This window comes from Pelophylax lessonae, assembly GCF_965119305.1.
Source record: "Pelophylax lessonae genome assembly, chromosome: 3".
NCBI classification, from domain to species: Eukaryota; Metazoa; Chordata; class Amphibia; order Anura; family Ranidae; genus Pelophylax; species Pelophylax lessonae.
Genome location: NC_138770.1, coordinates 225,231,395 through 225,252,900, shown reverse-complemented (window position 1 = coordinate 225,252,900; position 21,506 = coordinate 225,231,395). Strand labels below are relative to the sequence as shown.

At 42.8% G+C, this 21,506-nt stretch overlaps 1 protein-coding gene across 1 annotated transcript in view; it reads right to left on the bottom strand.

Moving 5' to 3' along the window:
- Positions 1 to 21,506, bottom strand: part of SLC9A9 (solute carrier family 9 member A9) — a 1,314,986-nt gene that overhangs the window by 1,231,610 nt on the left and 61,870 nt on the right. The window contains exons 3-4 of the mRNA XM_082249543.1: positions 8,119 to 8,196; positions 403 to 479 (exon numbers count right to left, since the gene is read on the bottom strand). Of these exons, the coding sequence (XP_082105669.1) occupies positions 403 to 479; positions 8,119 to 8,196 (155 nt within the window). The remainder of the gene's footprint in view (positions 1 to 402; positions 480 to 8,118; positions 8,197 to 21,506) is intronic.

Sequence of the window (21,506 nt, the reverse complement as noted above, 5' to 3'; positions counted from 1 at the left end):
ACTTTCTTCAACTTGCAAATTAGGATGTGGCACCCTTAAGTAACCCTTTTTGTGCGCCTAGACACCCTGCGATCTAGGAGCGCACATACTAAATTATTCTGACTGTTACAGCAGTTACATAATCGGAACGCTCCAGATGGAAAGTATGCATTGGGAGCTTTCCGGTTCCTACCAGTAATTGTGCTGGGAGCGCGCAGGGCACATACTCTAAGCACATAAATGCCTTCATTTGGGATGCATATACGCATCCTCTTGCCGTTAAAGCCCACCCACTGAGAGGCTGCAAATATGCATACAGCCGGTGAGAAGAGTTTGAAGAAAATAATTTCAGATCAGAAAATGTAGAAGTTGGGTGAACAAAAAATGATTTAATTCGAATTACTGAACATTTGATTAACTTACCCAATCATAATGCAGGAGATAGCAGTCCCCAAAAATGCGTATGTTATTATAGTTCCCAAATTGCGAAAGAAGTGTCTCTGTAACAAAGAAGCAGACAAATTACTCAACTTTATGCACAGAACCTGCAAAATAAACCTAACCTATAATAAACCCTCAGCTGCCTTGTCCTACCTAGCTGTTGGAGCTGCAATAATTCTCTTGTGCACAGTTCATCCTCCTTCTCACTATGATAATGATATTGCCCAGCTGTTGGTGCCTATAGGAAAATATGGCTGCTAAACTTCTGCTTTCTTAAGCTGGCCATTTACTGAGCACATTTTGTACAGTTTTCAATTGACCAGACAAAACTCTCCTTGTAATGACAGCCAAGCGGCTTCTCAGCCGCATCGGTTGTCATTACAAGTCGGTCAACCGTCGGCTATGGACACAAGTACCGGGGCCTCTAGCTGCAGGCATCACTCCGGTACATGCACTTTCCCTAAATATCGGCAATATCTGTAACCTCAGGACCCCATTCAGATATATCGGGGAAAGTGCATATCGGCCCCCAATATATCAGTGTTGCCGATAATCGGTCGATCCCTACTTTATATACAGTGAAAGCTTCTCTAGTGATGAGCTCCAAACATAGTAAATAGCTATACCACCAAAAACCAGAAATTATGCCACATCCAGCCCTGTGCAAAATATGTAAGAGATCTCATAAATAGACAACAATAAGAGCCCATTCACACTGCCGCGACTTGTCAGGCGACTTGTCAGCCTGACAAGTCGCGGTCGGTCGCGGTCCATTGAGTAGTACAGGACCCGTTCTAATAGGAGCGACACAAGTCGCTCCGACTTAGTAAAAGGGTCCTGTACTACTTTGGGGCGACCTCGGAGCGACTTGCATAGACTTTCATTATGTGAAGTCCCTGCAAGTCGAGCCGAAGTCGCGGTGCACAGCGGTGCATGCGACTTCACAGTCGCCTCAGTGTGAACCGGCTGTAAAGGATCAGCTATTCCAAAAGTATATGTGTATGCGCCAAAATAGGAAAAGAGGTGGCCAAATGTAAACACCACAATAAAAAAAAAACATATATACCATAAAGTTAAAATAATTATAACTTACAGTCACCAGGGTCAGAATCCTAAGGCCATCTTGTGGTTGAAAACACTCACAACTACACAGTTAAAATGTATTCATAATTCATATATTATATATCTTATTTAGAAAAAAGAAAATCCTAGTAGAAAAAGAGCTAATTACAAAGAATGAATGTATTCACAAACAATATAAGTTAAATGATTAGACACGAGAGGGGGCAAATAGATTCATATTATCCATTGATGTCCCACTCTATATTGAGACCATAGGTTCTGAAAGATCTCAACCAGTAAATGCACCTTGTTTATTGTTTGGAAATTTCCCACCTAATTTTTCAACCTATTTAAAATTAAAATGTAACTAAACCTGTAGAAGGTGCCCAGAGCAACTGCCATAATGTGCAAGTATGCAAAGCATATTTGTACATTATAACAGACTTACGTCCTAGTGTGCCCCCCTACAGTGATGTACGGTCTGTGCTCCCCCCTACTGTCACCATCTTCTCCAGGTCTTCTGCATCCAACTGCATGCAGGGGTCACATCTGCCCAAAACCTAACTCCATTCTTGGCATCTTATAGTTGCTGGGAACGAACCAGGAATGCATACTACAATGCGCTGCTGGCAGTTTACGCAAATAAACAATTTAGACAGCAGAAAGGTAAAGCAGTTATTTACAAAATTTCTTCTACCAAAATATTGTAGCTGTGCACGTTTATTTTGACTTTAGATTTAGCTACTTTTTAATAAAAGTTAATTTAATGCCTGTACACCATAACAAATTTTCTAAGGACACCAGCCAACATTCTACGTGGAAATGGAACAGAAAAACCTTTCCAAAGAGTACCCCACTAAGCTGAAGTTTTATATTTTCTTTAAGTATGTGTAATGGTGTATATCCCATTACCTGCAGGCTGCTGCTTCTGTTTTCACAGCACCAGAAGACAGCCACACAGGGCAGTATCTGGGGGCTGTGAAGGAGACACAGCAGGGATGATTTTTAGCAGAAGCAGCTGCCTGCACATAACTAATGTGTTTGGTGCTGTATTAAAAAAAAAAAACTTTAAATTGCAAAATCCACAGATTCCCAACCCCAAGCAATAAACTTAAAGCTGTCAGAAAATGACTCATAAATTGATCAACCAATTCAAAATATAGTAAATAGGGAAAAAGTGCCCAACTGTGAAAAATCGGTTAAAATACAGTAAATTACATAATTAATTATTTAAAGATGAAGTCTAGGGAGATATAAAAGACACAAATAATGAAGCCCTGTAATCATTAATACATAATTAAATATATTTTTTTTGTTAATGCAAGCACCTGAGTTTGACTTTGGTGTCAGCCTTATGCAGTCCTTGTACAGCAGGGCTGTAGCATTAAAAGAAGTAGCAGTACAAGTCAATCAGTTCATGTGCAGATAAGAAGCATGCTGATAGGAGGAGAGAGCAGAATGACACAGAGACAAGCTTATCACTGTGCTGCCTCTCATTTCACTGTCCAATCACAAGCTGGGGAAAGTCCAGAATGTGCTCAGTGGAAGGGAATAATTCTGGATATTCAGTGGCAGAAAGAAAGCATTGTTGAGGAATTCCCTGAACTGAAGCTGAACATTGCAGCAAACGCCATTTTTGTTATGTTGTCTTTTAGGCTCCTTCCACACTTTATGACTCAGTGTGCACTGAAATAAAAATTCTGGACCGAAACCAAAAATTCAGGAAGCACTTGGCTGAAAACCGAAATCTGAAATGGACATTTTTTTAAAAATATATATTTTTTTAAATATATAATTGTATTATATTTGACTTTTTAATTAATAATTTTTAAAGCGCTTTTGCTTTTAACCTCTTCCGGACCGCCCGCAGCAGATATACTGCGGCAGGCTGGCCCTCCTGCACGAACCAACGTAGCCCTACACCAGTCACGCGCCTACAGCTCCAGCACCCACTCGGCAGCAGGAACTCCGATGCAAGGGGCCGGCGTCTCCGATTGACGCTGGGCACCTGCGATCGCTCCCTCTATTGAAAACACAGCTGACCGTTCTATTTGGAATAATCAGAGAGCGCCTGTGATCCTTCTATATAGGATCACAAATTACTGAAAGACAGACTCAAAAAATATATGTAAAAATTTGAAGGTATCCACGTCCCAGTTGAAAATTAATAGATACAAAGGGAGGGGGGGCAGGGGGGTATTTTAAAGGGGTACCATCATTAGACAAATAGATATAGGTAAGACAGTATTGTTAAAATATAACATTTATATTAAATATAAACAAAAACAATTTAAGTTAAAAAAAAGTATTGTACTACTAGAAAATAGGTAACAATACTATAGTAGTTTTGAACAAAGAACAAAAACAGGTGTGACAGTTGCATATATGAACACACAAATTGTATTCCTACAATAGGGATAGTTTCAACAACAAATCCTTATTGACCAAATACAGAAAATTGGTCAACTTAAATTGTAGAAAATATAAATGCCCATATATAGGATCACAGGTCTCTGTGATCATTTCACAAGCCCAATCCCCATACAGTTAGAAACACGCCCCTAGGCTTGAATGTAACCCCTTGATCACCCATTGTGTAAACCCCTTCCCTGCCAGTATCATTATTACAGTAACAGTGCATATTTTTAGCACTGATTACTGTAGTAATGTCACTGGTCCCCCCAAAAGTGTCAAAAATGTCAGTTAGGGGTCCGATCTGTCCGCCGCAATGTCGCAGTCCTACTAAAAATCGCAGATCAGGAATTCACCTACTATATCCTGTGTTGCTTGAGATGACATCACCACTTTGGATTGTGGGGCAGGCTGGGTTTAGTACTTACCATGCAGGGACAAGAACATATGATGTATGCTGTTCATGACTTACTTTGACTTGTTAACTCTTGGTCCATGCTGACTCCCATATATCCAATGATTATGCTCTCCCCTGTACCCTTGTAACATTGTTTACCATATATACGTGATGCTTTATCTCAAGTTGATGGCCGGCTTTTTCTTTTTGTTTCTGTCTGGTCTTGTTTTGTATTGTTTGTGTGAAAAAAGTTTTCAATAAAAATGATCTGATTTAAAAAAAAAAAAAAGAAAATCGCAGATCGCCACCATTACTAGTAAAAAAAACAAAAAAAAAACAATAGAAATAACATAAATCTTTCCCATAGTTAGTAGAGGCGATAACTTTTGCGATAAAAAAAAATACGCTTATTGCGATTTTTTTTTTTAACAAAAATATGTAGCAGAAAACAAATTGGCCTAAAACGTTAAAAAAATTTGATTTTTACATTTTTTTTGGGGGGGGGGGGGGGGCGGAATGTTATATAGCAGAATGTGAAAAATATTGTTTTGTTTTTTTTTTCAGAATTGTCGCTATTTTTTGTTTATAGCGCAAAAAATAAAAATCGCACAGGTGATCAAATGTCACCAAAAAGAAAGCTCTATTTGTGGGAAAAAAAGGACATCAATTTTATTTAGGTACAGCTTTGCACGACTGCACAATTGTCTGTTAAAATAACGCAGTGCCAAATCGCAAAAAATGGCCTGGTCATTAAGGGGACAAATCCTTCCAGTCCAGAAGTGGTTAAAAAAGCACAAGAAAAGCTAAAAAAAAAAAATGCATCACTTCAAATTCTATGTATGTTTTCACACTGATCCATTGTGCTTCCATTGCAGTATAACATATCTCTCCACTGAAATGCATTGAAAACGCAGCAAATGAAAATTGCAGCAAAATCGTAGCAAATTCACACGTTTTTTGGTGGCCATTATTGGCACCTTTGATCTGACTTTGACACAACTTCAATGCCAGAGAGTGTAAAAGTCTTATCAAGGTTACTTCAAAGCCATGTAAAAGTCGGACTCCAAGGAATCATCCTGATATTAGGGGGGTCCTTTGTGGAGCTAGCTCAGATTTCTATTGTCTATTCTCATGGCCCTAAACCAGATTGGCTCCTAATGGAAAGACAAGCAGCTCCCCATCACACCTTAGGCTTATTGCTCTGGAGCCCAGCCAGACTTAGACCGTCGATACTAGCTACCACCCCCTATCCCATTCCCTGGTCCTATGCGATCTCTTACACAAACACTCCTCATTGATTTCCGATTTTAGGGCTCAGCACACTTGTTTCATAACCCAGCATTCCCCCCTGACATGGACATTCATGCTTTCAGATGTTTACTCAACAAGGGTCTATTTAGAATAGGCCATTTCTTTAATTCAACGGGCCCCCTCATAGCTGGGTTCTGTGTGGGCAAACTGGAAATGCCCTCCTCAGAGGGGTACAGGGTAACCCAAATTTCACATTTTCTGCAATCTATTTGGTCCAATAAACCCCCTAGGCCAGTGATAGCGAACCTTGGCATCCCAGGTGTTTTGGAACTACATTTCCCATGATGCTTATGCACTCTGCAGTGTACTGTAGTTAAGCATCATGGGAAATGTAGTTCCAAAACATCTGGAGTGCCAAGGTTCACCATCACTGGCCTAGGCTAACGGCCTAAAAACAGTGGTGCTCTACCATTATGGATCCATTATCTATTCATCCCTGGCCAGTGCTTTGACTAAACCAGCCTATGCTCGGTCTTGGGAAGAGGTCCTGGAGGAAGAATGGGACTCGGAAAAGTGGTATCATTGCTTTCAGAGAGTGATGAATATCTCTTTGATGGAAGCAAACATCAAAATTTTCACGCAATGGTACCGTGTCCCAACCCAACTCGCTAAAAGGAATCTCCATTGTGCTTCAGGGGCTGCAACCACTTGGGATCCCTATTCCACACTTGGTGGTCCTGTCCTAGATTTAAAAGTTTCTGGAATAGGATTTTATACCTGCTGCACAAGGTTACAGGCTTGGCCATTCCTCAGAATTTCAAAAAAGGCGCTCCTTAGTGGAGAAGAAGCTTTCCAAATACACTCAATCGTTGGTTTTTTATATGCTTCTAGGAGCTAAAATTACCATCTCAAAATCATGGAAAAAAGACTTTGGTCTCAGTCTCTGCTGTTAGACGGAAAATTTCCTGGATCATGCCCCAAGAGAAAATGGTTAGTATACTCCAAGATAGAGCCCAGGGTTTTGAAATAATATGGGAATCTTGGGCTGTTTACACCTATACACCTCTTTATCCTGGATCTCTTACTTTGTAAATTCCTCTGTTCTAGGTGACCCGCCTCTTATTTATCTCAATACTTTCCTTCCTTTACTTTTCTTTCTGGGACAACCTGTTCCCATCATTCTCGAATTCCGCCTGATGTTACTCCCCTTGTGGGAATGACTAGACACAGCATGTCAAGGGCTATGACTTGGACATTCTCATTAATCGTGCCTTCTTGCCATTACTTAAACCCTTGACTCTTTTCAGTAGTGGCTCCTGTTATTCTTGCATACTTGATTTAATTTTTTTTTCACCATAAGAATTGCTTGTTTTCTGAAAATTTTGACCTTTCAACAATTTGATAAAAAGATTGTAAGATAAAATAAAGGTTGGACATGGTGCCCCCCACTCCACGACACAGTATGTCCCCAATGGGGTGTCAGGGTATGGTGGACATGACTCTTACTGATCAGTGAGCATTAATAATAATACACCTTCGTTTTTTAAGTTTAAACGAGAATTCTGTTTTGTAACGCCTTAAACAATTTTCCATGACATGTTCAATTGTACATCAGACTTGTCAAGCTTTACTACTCCTATGTTCCATGTACTTCATTTTAAATTGTGGAAAACTTCAATAAAAATCATGAAAAGAAAAGTCGGAATCCAAAGTTGCACTGAAAATAGCACAACTTTGGAATAGGCTTGTGTGAAAGGAGCCCTAAATGGGACATTCATTTTTCTCTTGTTATTTTTGGCTGGAGTGCCTGCTTTAAACTCTGATAATTCATAAACTAAAAAAAAAACAATTCATTCCTTTATAGGAAATAATAGAAGAAGGAGCATTTTCAGCCATCCAACAGCGATATAGACACACATGCATACACTTTACTAATCATAGCAGCAGCAATCTGACTAGGACACATGAAGGACAATTTCGATGGGCAGTACACTGGCTGCTGTGGTGAAGTAAACTAACACATGATGTGCAACTTGAAACAGGTGATAATTTCCCTTCTTTTTCCTTCCTCTTATGACCACCTTAGTGGCTTATACTTGGGTGAAACTGTATTTATTAAGTTTTTTATTTTTTTCATTCTTTTCTGATAGTATACTAACATTGTACTTTTTCTCAATTCACATATTTTAGGAGTGTTGTTGGGGGCTTATTGCTCCCACCATTCACTCTTGTAATGCTTGAACAGATCATTTATGTTTCTAGGCTCTTGTGATCTATGGAATGACGCTTTCTATTTACTCCATTGGAAATGTATGGATAACCCATTTCTAATTGTTTTTCTCGATCTAATGTGGTTTTGTATGCTTCACTTGTATTTGTCAATATAAAATATTGAACGAGAAACCGGTGATAATTTTGTGCACCCATGCTTCAACACTTAGCTTAGAAATTGCATACATTTCCTGCAGTTAATGCAAAGAGCTATTGCACCACATAATACATTCAGGAAAGATGAGTAAGCTCCTGTTAACAGAAATTCAATTTTATACATGTGTTCAGTATTACAGTGGTTTTACCTTCTTTAAACTGTATCCAGCATGGAAGATTATTGGAGGCAGGAGTACATTGAAGAAAACCTCAGGATCAAAGGTCATCTGAAAGGTAAAAAATGGGTATGAGGTCTCAAACATACTTATTAAAAGAAATATTGAAGACCTCCACACAAAGGGTTATGTTTGAGATGTGAGGAGAGTCTGAGGTGCATATAAAAGATATATTTCTACACTCCAGGCCCAATGAAAGTCTCACTGTCCAACAAGGGTTACTAAGAGTCCTACTTCCTTCACATATGTGCAAACCATCTCAATGTGGAGACTCCCAGCTAATGTGTATATCTTAGCAGACTAAAGGGCAGTTGTCAATTTTGCATTGTTAGATTCCACTTTTTCCTTTGCCATTCACCTTTGCTGTGCTATCACTGATATTACAAACCCTTAATGGTTTAACCCAAGAAGGGGGGGTGATAGATAGCAGTGATACAATATATCACCAGGTTCCTTTATAGGGACCTCTTTGTACAAACTTCACAGGTCTAATGGTCCTTTTGTGCCCTTGTGCAGCAGCACGGGTTGTAAATTAAGTATGTCCTCCCCAAAGAAATCGATATAGGTTCTCATAATGATAATATTAATAACAATAATAATGGGAAGTTTACAGCAACAAGAAAAAAACAGGGTCCAGCAAAAAACATGCAAGGGCACAATACTGAAGACTATCAGAAAAGTGAACTGGAGGAACTGGAATGCTAATGTTAACATATAACTAATGCCACTCAAGCTCACTCAGAGAATAAACACCACATTTTCTCTGTATATTACTCAATTTACATGTATAAAAATATGATTGCAAATTATCATGGCCTATATGTTATTTTCTGTCTTTAAACATACATAACATAATTTATATCATGTTATAATATTGTTCATATCAGTTTGCTGAGCAATCAAAAAATGAACAACATTTCTAATCCCAATTAATTGATTTTAGTGTTATTTTTAACAATAAGAAACACAAACAATTCTAAGAAAGAAAATGCCCCATGTATAGACTGTTCCCAGGAAAAATTGCACCCTATATAGCCTGTTCCTAGAAAAAAAATTGCAGCATGGTTAATTACCTTCAGTGAAAAATGTAAACAAAATACAACGTAAAAAGCATTTCTCCAAATAATGCCACTTCTATGGTAAACCCAGATCTTACTGGTGTGTATCTGGCTACCAGACGTGCCTCAGACACTTCATAGACTGCAAAAGGCTAAAAAATAGGTACAGTGGTGGAAAGGTGAATATTTTAATACATGATCATAAGTATAAATACTAAGCCTTTCACCATATGGGAATAATTAAGCATCCAAAGTCATGTATAGCTGAGAACAAACTAATCAGCATCTAAAATCTTCCTAGACACATACACAACATGGAAAAAAAAATTTGAAATAAACTGGTAATTCTAGAAGTGACTCCTAATTACATTCATATTTAGAGGTAATGCTTCTAAAGGTATATGTGGATGGTCCTGTCATTTATAGGACCTCTATGGTAAAAATATTGTTTTCTGGTAACTGTGCATAGTTCATACCTGTAATAATGGGATTTTTGACTTACCATTAAAATCCATTTCTCTGATGTTCATTGACGGACACAGCTCCTGATTTACTTGACCATTGGGTTATACTGCTCCCTACAGGAGTAGGACACTAGGCAGAAAAAGAACTTGACTACGCCTTTGGGCAGTCCCAGGAGGTATATTCTTCCTCTCTGCTAAGGGGTTTTGTTACAAACAGTGTCAGAAGTAATTCAACTCCATAGAGGGGTGGGTGCTGTGTCCGTCAATAAACATCAGAGAAATGGATTTTGCGGTAGGTCAAAAATCCCATTTTCTCTTTCGTTCACTGAAGGACAAAGCTCCTGATCTTCTTGGCCATTGGGACGTCCCAAAGCAGTGTCAAACATGAGGGGTGGGAACAGCAAGAAAAAATTCCCAAAGCTAAACCGTAGCCAACCAGGTAACAGGAGCTCAACCAAAACAACTGGAGCCCACCAGAAAAACATTACACCCCCAAAGAGGAAACAAGCCCCCTAAACAGCAGCCTGCAAAACCTTACAGCCAAATGAGACATCGGTAGATGCCAACAAATCCACTTTAAAAAAAATTTGTGAAAGTGTGGCCGCCTTGCACACCTGCGTTACTGACGCCTCATGACGAAAGACCCAAGAAGCACTGAGCGCCCGTGTAGTGCGCCTTCACAAGCAAAGGAGGAACCTGACCCTTAATTGAATAGGCCTGAGTCACTGTCAGTCTGATCAATCTAGAAATGGTCACAGATATGAAGCGGATAGTCCTTTTCGAGGCCCATCCATAAGCACAAATAGTGAGTATTACTTCCTAAAAGACTCCGTAGCTGCCAGGTACACCTGAATAGCCCGAACCACATCCAGGGAATGCAACGCAATTTCCTTAGGATGTTTTGGCCTGGGACACCGGGAAGGCAACACAATGTCAATGTCACATTTCAGATGGAAATCGGAGACAACCTTTGGAAGGAATGACGAACAGGGGCGAAGAACCATCTTATCCTTGTGGATCACCAAATAAAGGCAACGACAAGACCGTGCCGCCAATTTCGACACCCTGCACGCAGAGGTAATAGCCACCAAAAAGTCCACCTTCTGAGACAGAATAAGCAGGGGAATCTCTCGAATGTTATCAAAGGGAGGCTTCTGGAGAGCTGAAAGCACCAAGGTGAGATACCAAAGCGGTAGAGCTGCACGATTCTGGCAAAAATGAGAATCAGAATTTTTTTTGCTTAGAATCAAGATCACGATTCTCAAAATCTTTTCTATTTTAAAGATATATATATATATATATATATATATATATATATATATATATATATATATATATATATATATATATATATATATATATATATATATATATATATATATTTTTTTTTATTACCCATTTGAAATAAAGCTTTGACTAAGATTACCCCCCCCCCCCCCCTCCTCTGTCATGGATTACCCCTGGTTACTGCTGAGGGTACTGCTGGCTGGCTGGTACTGCTGGCTGGTAGGTAGTGCTGGCTGGTAGGTAGTGCTGGCTGGTGGGTACTGCCCACATCTGGGTGCTAATGGTTTAGAGAGGTTATCATATTTCATAGTTTTGGTAAATCTAATGTTAATGGTACAGAGATTGTACAATCAGTTGGTAATTTGTATGGTGACTTAAAAGGTTAGCAAACTCTGTATTTTTATTTTTACCTACAGGTAAGCCTATAATAAAGCTTACCCATAGGGTAAATGAATAGCGCCTAAATGTGCACCGTTTAGGAGATATTCTAGTGAGCAGCAGATGGTGACATCACCGACACATGTGCTCTGAAGAACATCATACCCATCCCATTCTTTCAGAGCTCTGTGGCGCGGCCGTGACGTATGTGGGGTAATGGCAACATCACAGATCAGCCATTCAGATAGCTGCAGCCCAAGAACCCGGCAGGAAGCCCAGGGGAAGATGGAAGCCTCTGCAGTGGTGACGGCGCACCACTGGAGGGCTTTGTTTTAAGCTAAGCCTTTCATAATGTGCTAGTATGCAATGCATACTAGCACATTATGTCTTTACCTTGCATGGTTTGTTTTGTTTAACCTTTACTACCACTTTAAAACACATCTTCTCATACTCTTCCTACCTTCTAATTCGTAAAATCAAAGATCTGATTTGTTTTGTTTATATTGGGATCTGTTGGAAGGATTGTTAGATTTGGGATATTTGGTGATATGTAATGTAATACCTTCTCCACAGAGAGTATATGGGGATCTGTTAGAAGGATTGTCATATTGGGGATCTCTGCTCCCATGTAATATAATGCCTCTTCAAAAGAGTATATATGGGTTCTGTTGGAAGGATTGTCAGATTCAGGATCTTTGTTGATATGTATTGGAATGCTTCCTCCACAGAGTTTATATGGGGATCTGTTGGAACAGTTGTTAGATTCGGGATCTTTGGTTATGTGTAATATAATGCCTCCTCCAAAGAGTATACATGGGGATCTGTTGGAAGAACTGTCAGATTCTGTATCTTTGGTCATATGTAATAGAATGCCACCTCCACAGAGTTTATATGGGGATCTGTTGGAAGGATTGTCAGATTCAGGATGTAAAGCCCGTTCCCCAGAGTAGACTGCTCCCTCCCACCTGCCTCCTATCCATCCATTAGCAGCCAAATTAAAAGTGTTAGGACTGCAGGTAAAACAGGCTGCCGTGTAGTGGCTCTGCAGCTTAAACATGCATTTGCAAATGCGTGTCAACTAAACCCCTGTTCTTTATTTATATCATGAGACAGGTCTACTTGGTTGGTGGCAGACTGGAGGGTGAGTACATCAGACTGGGAGCTGGCTGGCTTCCATGCACCTCTCTTAATCCTTTTCAATTCGTTTTTTCTGATACAGGGATGGAGACGCTGGGCATACCTGCTGGTGTCTCACCTAAAGTCCCACATAGCCCACATTGTTTATGTAACCAGGGATGGAGGCACCTTGCCTCCAGGCTGGTGCTTCATTTAAAGTCCCACCGTGCGATTTTCGTGCGTTTTTTGGTGGATGCAGTCTGATTTGACCCCAGTTTTTTCATATACAGGGATGGAGACCATAGCATGACCTGCTTGTCTCATGTAAAGTCCAAAATATTTTATGAAATTAGGGATGGAGGCACTGTGCTATACAGGCCAATTGCCTCATATAAAGTCCCAATCTGTGTTTTACACTGCATCCGCCAAGGGGTTGGAGGTGTATGCTTCTCAGCTGGTCGTTTTCAGTATGTACCATCACAAGAACATCGCTATTAGAGTTTTGAGATACTAGACCAGTCATGGTTGGAGGAGGTTTGGGCTGCTCCCTCCCACCTGCCTCCTATCCATCCATTAGCAGCCACGTGCTCCCAGTGTGGAGACACTTAAATTAAAAGTGTTAGGACTGCAGGTAAAACAGGCTGCCGTGTAGTGGCCCTGCAGCTTACACATGCATTTGCAAATGCGTGTCAACTAAACCCCTGTTCTTTATTTATATCATGAGACATGTCTACTTGGTTGGTGGCAGACTGGAGGGTGAGTACATCAGACTGGGGGCTGGCTGGCTTCCATGCACCTCTCTTAATCCTTTTCAATTCATTTTTTCTGAAGGAGTACCTTGCAGCAGCAGCAGGGGGGTGATAGCAGCACATTTGAATGGTTTTAGTTAACAAGCTTTCCCAGGCTGAACAAGTTTTCTATCCCCCGTGTACTGTTTGTTTGCGAAGTGAGGAACTGAATAGAGCCGATGCCTCCTGCAGCCCTGCTCTCCTCGGTCTCCTCTCACAGGCGGAGTGCATTTGATATCACTCCGCCTGTGACAGGACAGAGCCAGAACTACATAGGAAGCATTGGCTCCATTCTGTCAGCTCAGCTCTAACACAGACAGCTGCAATATCGCCTGTGTGTCAGCCAGACATCCGAAGTCTCTGACATGCGGGCTGAAGCTGTCTGTGTCATAGACACATATAACACACCAGGGAGCGTGTTGCCAAGGGTTGTTGAAAGAAAATTGCCAAGGCCGACACCTGACCCTTAATGATACTCAAGGCCAATTTCTGCTCAACCCCCCCGTTGAAGGAAGGTCAAGACTCGAGCTACCAAAAAAGAGCAAGGGTGATTGAACCAAGCGATTTACACCACAAAATGTACGCTTTCCATGTAAAATGGTAGATCTTCCTAGAAGTAGACTTCCTAGCCTTCAGTAGTGTGGGAATCATCGACCCAGACAAACCTCTATCCTTCAGCACCTGGCTTTCAACAGCCTGGCCGTCCAAGCCAGTGACTGTAAAGCAGGATGGAAGATCGGTCCTTGGGACAGAAGACCTTCCCTGAGAGGTAGTTTCCAAGGGGCGTCGGCGACCAGCCGCACCAGGTCAGCGCACCAAGACCGGCGGGGCCAATCGGGGGCCACTAGAAGGACCGGAATTCCTTCTGCCTTGATCCTGCACAAGAGTCTTGGCAGAAGTTTGAGAGAAGGGAAGGCATAAATCAGAGGATATTTGCCCCAGGGGGCCACCGGCGCGTCTGTGGCGTCCGCTAGCGGAACCCGTGATCGTGCCACAAACCTGTGCACGTTCTTGTTGAGCTGAGACACCAACAGATCCACCTCGGGGGTGCCCCAACGGAGACACAGCTGATGAAATACCTCTGGATGAAGGGACCACTCCCCTTGGTCCAACGCCTTCTGACTGAGATAATCCGCCTGCCAATTTCCCACCCCTTGAATGTGTACGGAAGAGAGGGCTGGAACAAAATGTTATGACCACCGAAGAATGTCGGCTACATCCAGAGCTGCCAATACACTCCTTGTTCCACCCTGATGATTGACCAAAATGCGCGGCCGTGGCATTGTCCGATTGGATTCACACCGGACATCCCTGAAGGCGATCCGCTGTAAGGTTCTGGCACTCTCAGTGCCTCCTATCACATCATTTCCAGGTGCTTCCCATCTACCTAGATAGATGAAGCACATATAGGTGCGCATACACCTTTAAGACTGATGCTGTCATCACTGAGCGCCGGACTGGATGGCTATTTAGATCGCCGGCTCTCACTCACATGTGTTCGTTCAAACTGCTTTGTGCCTTGATGCTAACCTGTCTTGAAGCTCTCATGCTTGCAAGCATACCTCGCTGTCGGAACCACGCTGCGCTGATCCCTGTATCCCGCTACCGGATCATCCGCTCTTGCCGAACCTCTCCTCTGCTACATTGCTATTAGTGATAAGTACCCCACAGGGGAAACCTCTATAACCTTTATACTAAAGCTTACACTATCTAGCTCTGCATACTAAGGACTATTACTACATCTGCATTAACTAAGATTGCTAGCTCTTGAGCCTACTACCACCTGTTCTTGCACTGGGTTGATCTCTCTTGTATGTCCACCTGCTACTCTGTCATCTGCTACCATACATGATTGCTAAACCTATCTGCATCCCATCTGCTACTATCTTACTTTCAAGAACATTTCCTTTCAAGTGTCTGTCATCTACCATCTCTACCCAACCTGTCTCTTCAGCCTATCATCACTGTGTTACTATATACATAAGTCACTCTAAGAAACATCTTATTGAGTGTGTGTATTTACTTGCTGAATTGAGATCCTCCACACATGATGAGTCATTGAGAGTTGGGAATGGTGTCTCAGCGTTTCTCTTACATGACTACTGAAGTGGAATATTTCTGCAGCTGAAAATCCACATCATACATAAAACGCAGGAGCGTTACAGATTGAACGAACCAGATAAAATGGATTCAGCAGAAATGACCACTCAGGTGACACAGTTAACACAACAAGTAACTGCGTTAATACACGCACTTACTGTATTAAAAGAAGACAATCAGGCTCTGACGCAGCAGGTGACCAGACTGACACAGCCTACTGCTGCTCAACCCCCAGAACCTCTTGTCCTTCTACCAGACAGGTTTGATGGTTCCCATTCCTCTTTCTTTTTTTTCGTATGGATTGTGAGCTCCTGTTTATCCTTAAGCCTAGGACCTATCATAATGACTTTATTAAAGTGCATGCTGCCATTAATTTGCTTTCTGGCAAAATGAAAACGTGGGCATACGAGAAACTGCAAGAAAAAAGTCCGATCCTAGACAATTGGGAATCATTTGCAATTGCGATGCACTCCCAGTGTCTCCCCTCCCAAAAATCTACTCCTAAACCTGCTCCAGGTAACCGCAGACCCCGGCTACCTAGGGAAAAAAGGAAACCAAATGAATATGGTGATCCTGCCTGGTCATGGTCCAAGCCTGCCTTAAACAGTCAGCCTTGTCACTCTGACACATCTCATTTGAACCCTGATCCTACAGAGATGGATGAGGAGCCTATGGAGATTGGTGCCGTACATGCTAAGTTGTCCTTACAAAAAAAAAAAGATCACAGGAGAATCTGTGGCCTTTGTTTTTATTGTGGAGAAGGGGGACATTTCATTACATCCTGCCCAACCAGACCCCATAGGCCTAAGGCTCTCCCAATGGAGGCCAGGCGAATCCGAACGGTCTTCCCTGAAAAACAGCCTGGAAATTACCAAGGCTGTTGCCAGCCCTGTCCCCGTCCTATATCAAAAAAGGACACCCAGAAATTGACAAATATTGGAATAGGTATTCCTTCAACTCCAGTGAACTCGATACCACGTTCTAAAAAACCTCCTGTACCACCTCCTGAGGATACTCCTATTTTTGCAAGCACACTTATAGCTCCCAATGAAAACATTGAGATTCTTGCACCTGACTGCGTACGCGCTTCTAATGGCACGGTGGTATGTAGGAAGGATCTGAGGATGTTTGAAGAAGCATTGGTTGCTAGGACTACTAGGATTACTTCGGATGGTTATGCGTCCGATTCTAGTGAGGGGTTCATGTAGCAGACACCCTAACAACAAGTCCTATCCGATTCTCAGATCGGTTACCAACCTGATCCGATTCTCATATCGGCAACAAGTGATCCGATTCTCACATCGGTTACCAACCTGATCCGATTCTCGTATCGGCAACAAGTGATCTGATTCTCGCATCGGTTACCAACCTGTTCCGATTCTCACATCGGTTACCAACCTGATCCGATTTTCATATCGGCAACAAGTGATCCGATTCTCAGATCGGTTACCAACCTGATCCGATTCTCATATCGGCAACCATTTTTTTTTTTTTCCGATTTTCACATCGGCAACCAGTCTTATCCGATTCTCGTATCCGCAACCAGTCTTATCCGATTCTCGTATCGGCAACCAGTCTTATCCGATTCTCGTATCGGCAACCAGCCTTATCCGATTCTCGTATCGGCAACCAGTCTTATCCGATTCTCGTATCGGCAACCAGTATTATCCGATTCTCGTATCGGCAACCAGTCTTATCCGATTCTCGTATCGGCAACCAGTCTTATCCGATTCTCGTATCGGCAACCAGTATTTTCCGATTCTTATATCGACAACCAGCCTTAGAGGCCTTCCGGAGACGGCCTTACGGGGGGGGGGGGTACTGTAAGGTTCTGGCACTCTCAGTGCCTTCTATTACATCATTTCCGGGTGCTTTCCATCTACCTAGATAGATGAAGCACATATAGGTGCGCATACACCTTTAAGACTGATGCTGTCATCACTGAGCGCCGGACTGGATGGCTATTTAGATCGCCGGCTCTCACTCACATGTGTTCGTTCAAACTGCTTTGTGCCTTGATGCTAACCTGTCTTGAAGCTCTCATGCTTGCAAGCATACCTCGCTGTCGGAACCACGCTGCGCTGATCCCTGTATCCCACTACCGGATCATCCGCTCTTGCCGAACCTCTCCTCTGCTACATTGCTATTAGTGATAAGTACCCCACAGGGGAAACCTCTATAACCTTTATACTAAAGCTTACACTATCTAGCTCTGCATACTAAGGACTATTACTACATCTGCATTATCTAAGATTGCTAGCTGTTGAGCCTACTACCACCTGTTCTTGCACTGGGTTGATCTCTCTTGTATGTCCACCTGCTACTCTGTCATCTGCTACCATACATGATTGCTAAACCTATCTGCATCCCATCTGCTACTATCTTACTTTCAAGAACATTTCCTTTCAAGTGTCTGTCATCTACCATCTCTACCCAACCTGTCTCTTCAGCCTATCATCACTGTGTTACTATATACATAAGTCACTCTAGGAAACATCTTATTGAGTGTGTGTATTTACTTGCTGAATTGAGATCCTCCACACATGATGAGTCATTGAGAGTTGGGAATGGTGTCTCAGCGTTTCTCTTACATGACTACTGAAGTGGAATATTTCTGCAGCTGAAAATCCACATCATACATAAAACGCAGGAGCGTTACATCCGCTCAGTGATTCAGGCACAGCCTGATTGCCTGGAGTTCCAGGACATTGATCGGGAGTCTGGACTCTTCCATTGTCCAAATTTCCTGAGTGGAGTGGCGATCCAGGACACCTCCCCACCCGGACAGACTGGCATCAGTGGTGACCACTGACCAATACAGAGGGAGAAAAGATTTGCCCTGGTGAAGAGCTGGAGAGCGAAGCCACCAGATCGGAGACCTTTTTGTTTTTCAGCTCAGCCGGATCTGACTGTCCAGAGACTTCAGACACTTGTCCCATTTGGCTAAGATCCCCCTTTGCAGGGACCTCATATGGAACTGTGCAAACGGGACCGCCTTGAAGGTAGAAACCATCAGTCCCAACACCCTCATGGAAGTCCAGAGGGATGACCACCTGCTGAACCGCAAGAGATGAATCGCAGCATGCAACTGCTGGAGTTTGTCCAGAGGAAGGAACACTCTGGCTAGAGCCGAGTCCAGAGTCAGACCCAGATAGTCCAGTTTAATGGAAGGAACCAGAGCAGACTTCTGAAAATTCAGAAGCCAGCTTAACTCCCTCAGAGTCCATATAGTGATGTCCATGTTGTCCATCAGAGCAGTAGGAGACCCTGCTAGCAAGAGAAGGTTGTCCAGTTAGCCCAGCGCTGTGATTCCTCGCTGATGTAACAACCCCAGCACAGGAGCCAACACCTTTGTAAAGACCCCAGGAGCAGAGGCGAGACCAAAGGGTAACACCACAAATTGATAATGCTCCTCTCCCACGGCAAAGCAGAGGAAGCGTTGGTGACAGACACATATTGGAATGTGTAAGTAAGCGTCCTTTATGTTGATAGAGGCAAGGAAATGCCCCTGATGCGAGGATGCCACCACCGTGCGAACAGACTCCATTCTGAATTTTTGTACCTTACAGTATATAAAGGACCCGCACAAAGCAGTTCAGGGCCTTGGGATACAGAATTGGACGCACCTTGCCTTCTTTCTTCGGGACCGTGAACAGGTTTGAATAAAATCCCTGAAAACAAGCCAGAGTTGGAACCGGAAGAATTACCCCTTGAAGTAACAGGTCTTGCACCGCCCCGAAGAGGGCTTGCAATTGGTCCAGGGACAGACACACATTGGAAGGAAAGAACCTCTCCGGAGGGTAAGAACAAGACTCGATCTTGTAGCCAGACTGTATCACTTCGTGGACCGACTTGTCTTGCACCAAGGAGGTCCACGGGTCCGGAAACTAGCGAAGACGTCACCCCACCCCAGGAACAGGTGAGGGCGCACCTTCATGCAAAAGTAGCCTTGTCTGTGGGTCTGGAGAACCCCGCTTTGGACTTGCCAGAGCAAGTTCACTTGGATCCTCCCGAAGAGGCCTTGAAAGGCTTTGAACCCTTGTCAGCCAACCCTGTGGGACAAGAAAACATCCTGTGAGCCGAGAAGGACAGGCCACATCTGCGACGGTTACCTTTCCCTTGGAAGAAAGGTGCTCTTCCCCCTGCGAGACTCTGAATGATGTCATCCAGGGTAGCTTCAAACAGGCAATCTCCTTGAAAAGGAAGATCAGTTAAGGCTTTTTTAGAGGTCTGGTCTGCAGACCAACATTTGAGCTACAAAATAAACATAAGGACCACTCCCGAAACAGACAGTCTAGAAATCAGGGGAGCCGCATCCAAAGAGGCATCACAGATAAACTGCAGCCCCTGGACCAATTGGTCCGCTAGTTCCGCAAAGGCAAGGGGGAGCTGCTCATCCTCCAGGTCACGGCGTAAAAGCTTAGCCCACTCGGTCAGAGTTTGTGACACCAGGGCAATGGTGAAGACCAGTCTGAGTGCCGAGCCCGCCACAGTGAACATACTGTGAGCCACAGTCTCCGACTTTCTGCCAGCCGGATCCTTAAAAGTCTGCAATTCTTCTACTGGAATCATGGTTGCCTTAATTAACCTGGAAACCAGGGGATCCACCACTGGTGGAACAGTCCACTTCTTAAGGAGGGACTCTTCAAATGGGTACCTCACTACGAGTTACGGACCACAAAGGAACATTTTGGACGTTCCCACTCTTTTGAGACAAACCTGTCAAAATAGGAAGGAAACTGAAACACCTTCGCCGCTCCAGACGGCTTGTGAGTGCCAAACCGGTGCCTCCGCCGCAGCTGAAGTTGCGTCTTCAATTTTTTAAAGTCTCACGCACAGATAAAATCAGTGTGTTTCTTTTTTTGGTCTTTCTTTTATTTTTAGCATGTGATCTGGCAAGTTAGTCTGTTTTTCAAAAAACAAGCTGTCCTGCAAATGTATTAGTTAACCACTTAAGCCCCGGAAGATTTTACCCCCTTCCTGACCAGGGCCTATTTCGCTATTCGGCACTGCAGGAATTTAACGGACAATTGCGCGGTCGTGCAACGCTGTACCTAATCGAATTTGACATCATTTTTTTCCCACAAACAGAGCTTTCTTTTGGTGGTATTTGATCACCTGTGCGATTTTTACTTTTTGCGCTATAAACAAAAAAAAGCGTAAATTTTGCAAAAATAACAATATTTTTCACATTTTTTTTTATACGAAATTCCCCCCAAAAAAATGTAAAAATTAACATTTTAGGCCAATTTGTTTTATGCTACATATGTTTGGTAAAAAAAAAATCACAAAGAGCGTATTTTGATTGGTTTGCGCAAAAGTTATTGCGTTTACTAACTAAGGGAAAGATTTTTGTCATTTTTGTTGTTTTTTTTTTACGGCGTAATGGCGGCGATCTGCGATTTTTTTTTTTTTTGCGGTACTGCAACATTGCAGCGGACAGATGGGACCCTTGACTGACATTTTTGACACTTTTGGTGTTACCAGTGACATTACTACAGTAATCAGTGCTATACATATGCACTGTTACTGTTAAATGACACTGGCAGTGAAGGGGTTAACTTTGTTTTGAGAGGGAGGGGTTATATGTGTCCCTAGGGGCGTGATTCTAACTGTGATTGGCTGTGGCTTGAGGTGTATGAACAGTGATCAACGGTCCTACATAGTAGAACCGTATGATCACTATTCATACACAGGGGAGAATGACAGGCGGCTTGTTTACATTAGCCGCCTGCCTTTCTCCTGCTCTAACGGACGATCACACGCGTGGGGGGGGGGTCGGTGACCGCGTGGGAGCGCGCCTCCGGCGGCGCGCGCTCTCTCCCTAGACCCTCACAGGCTAGCAACGTAGCCCTACGTCGCTTTGCCTGTGAGGGGCTGACTGCCGACATAAATCGTCGTGCGGCGGTCGGCAAGCAGTTAAGAGTGTTGAGGCAACCGTTTACTACTAAAAGGGTGCTTAAAAAGATCAGCTTTTATTTATTCATGTAAAATCTTTATCCCAAAAGGAGAAAAACTGTTGCTGTAACTGCTTGTGTAACTGCAATGTGAGCTAGATTTGGCTTTAGTTTGTTAGTGCATCCAAAGGCCGTACACACGATAAGAAAATCGTAAATAAAATTTAGTCTGGACAATCTGCCGATTTTCTGATTGTTAGTATAGTGCTTTCG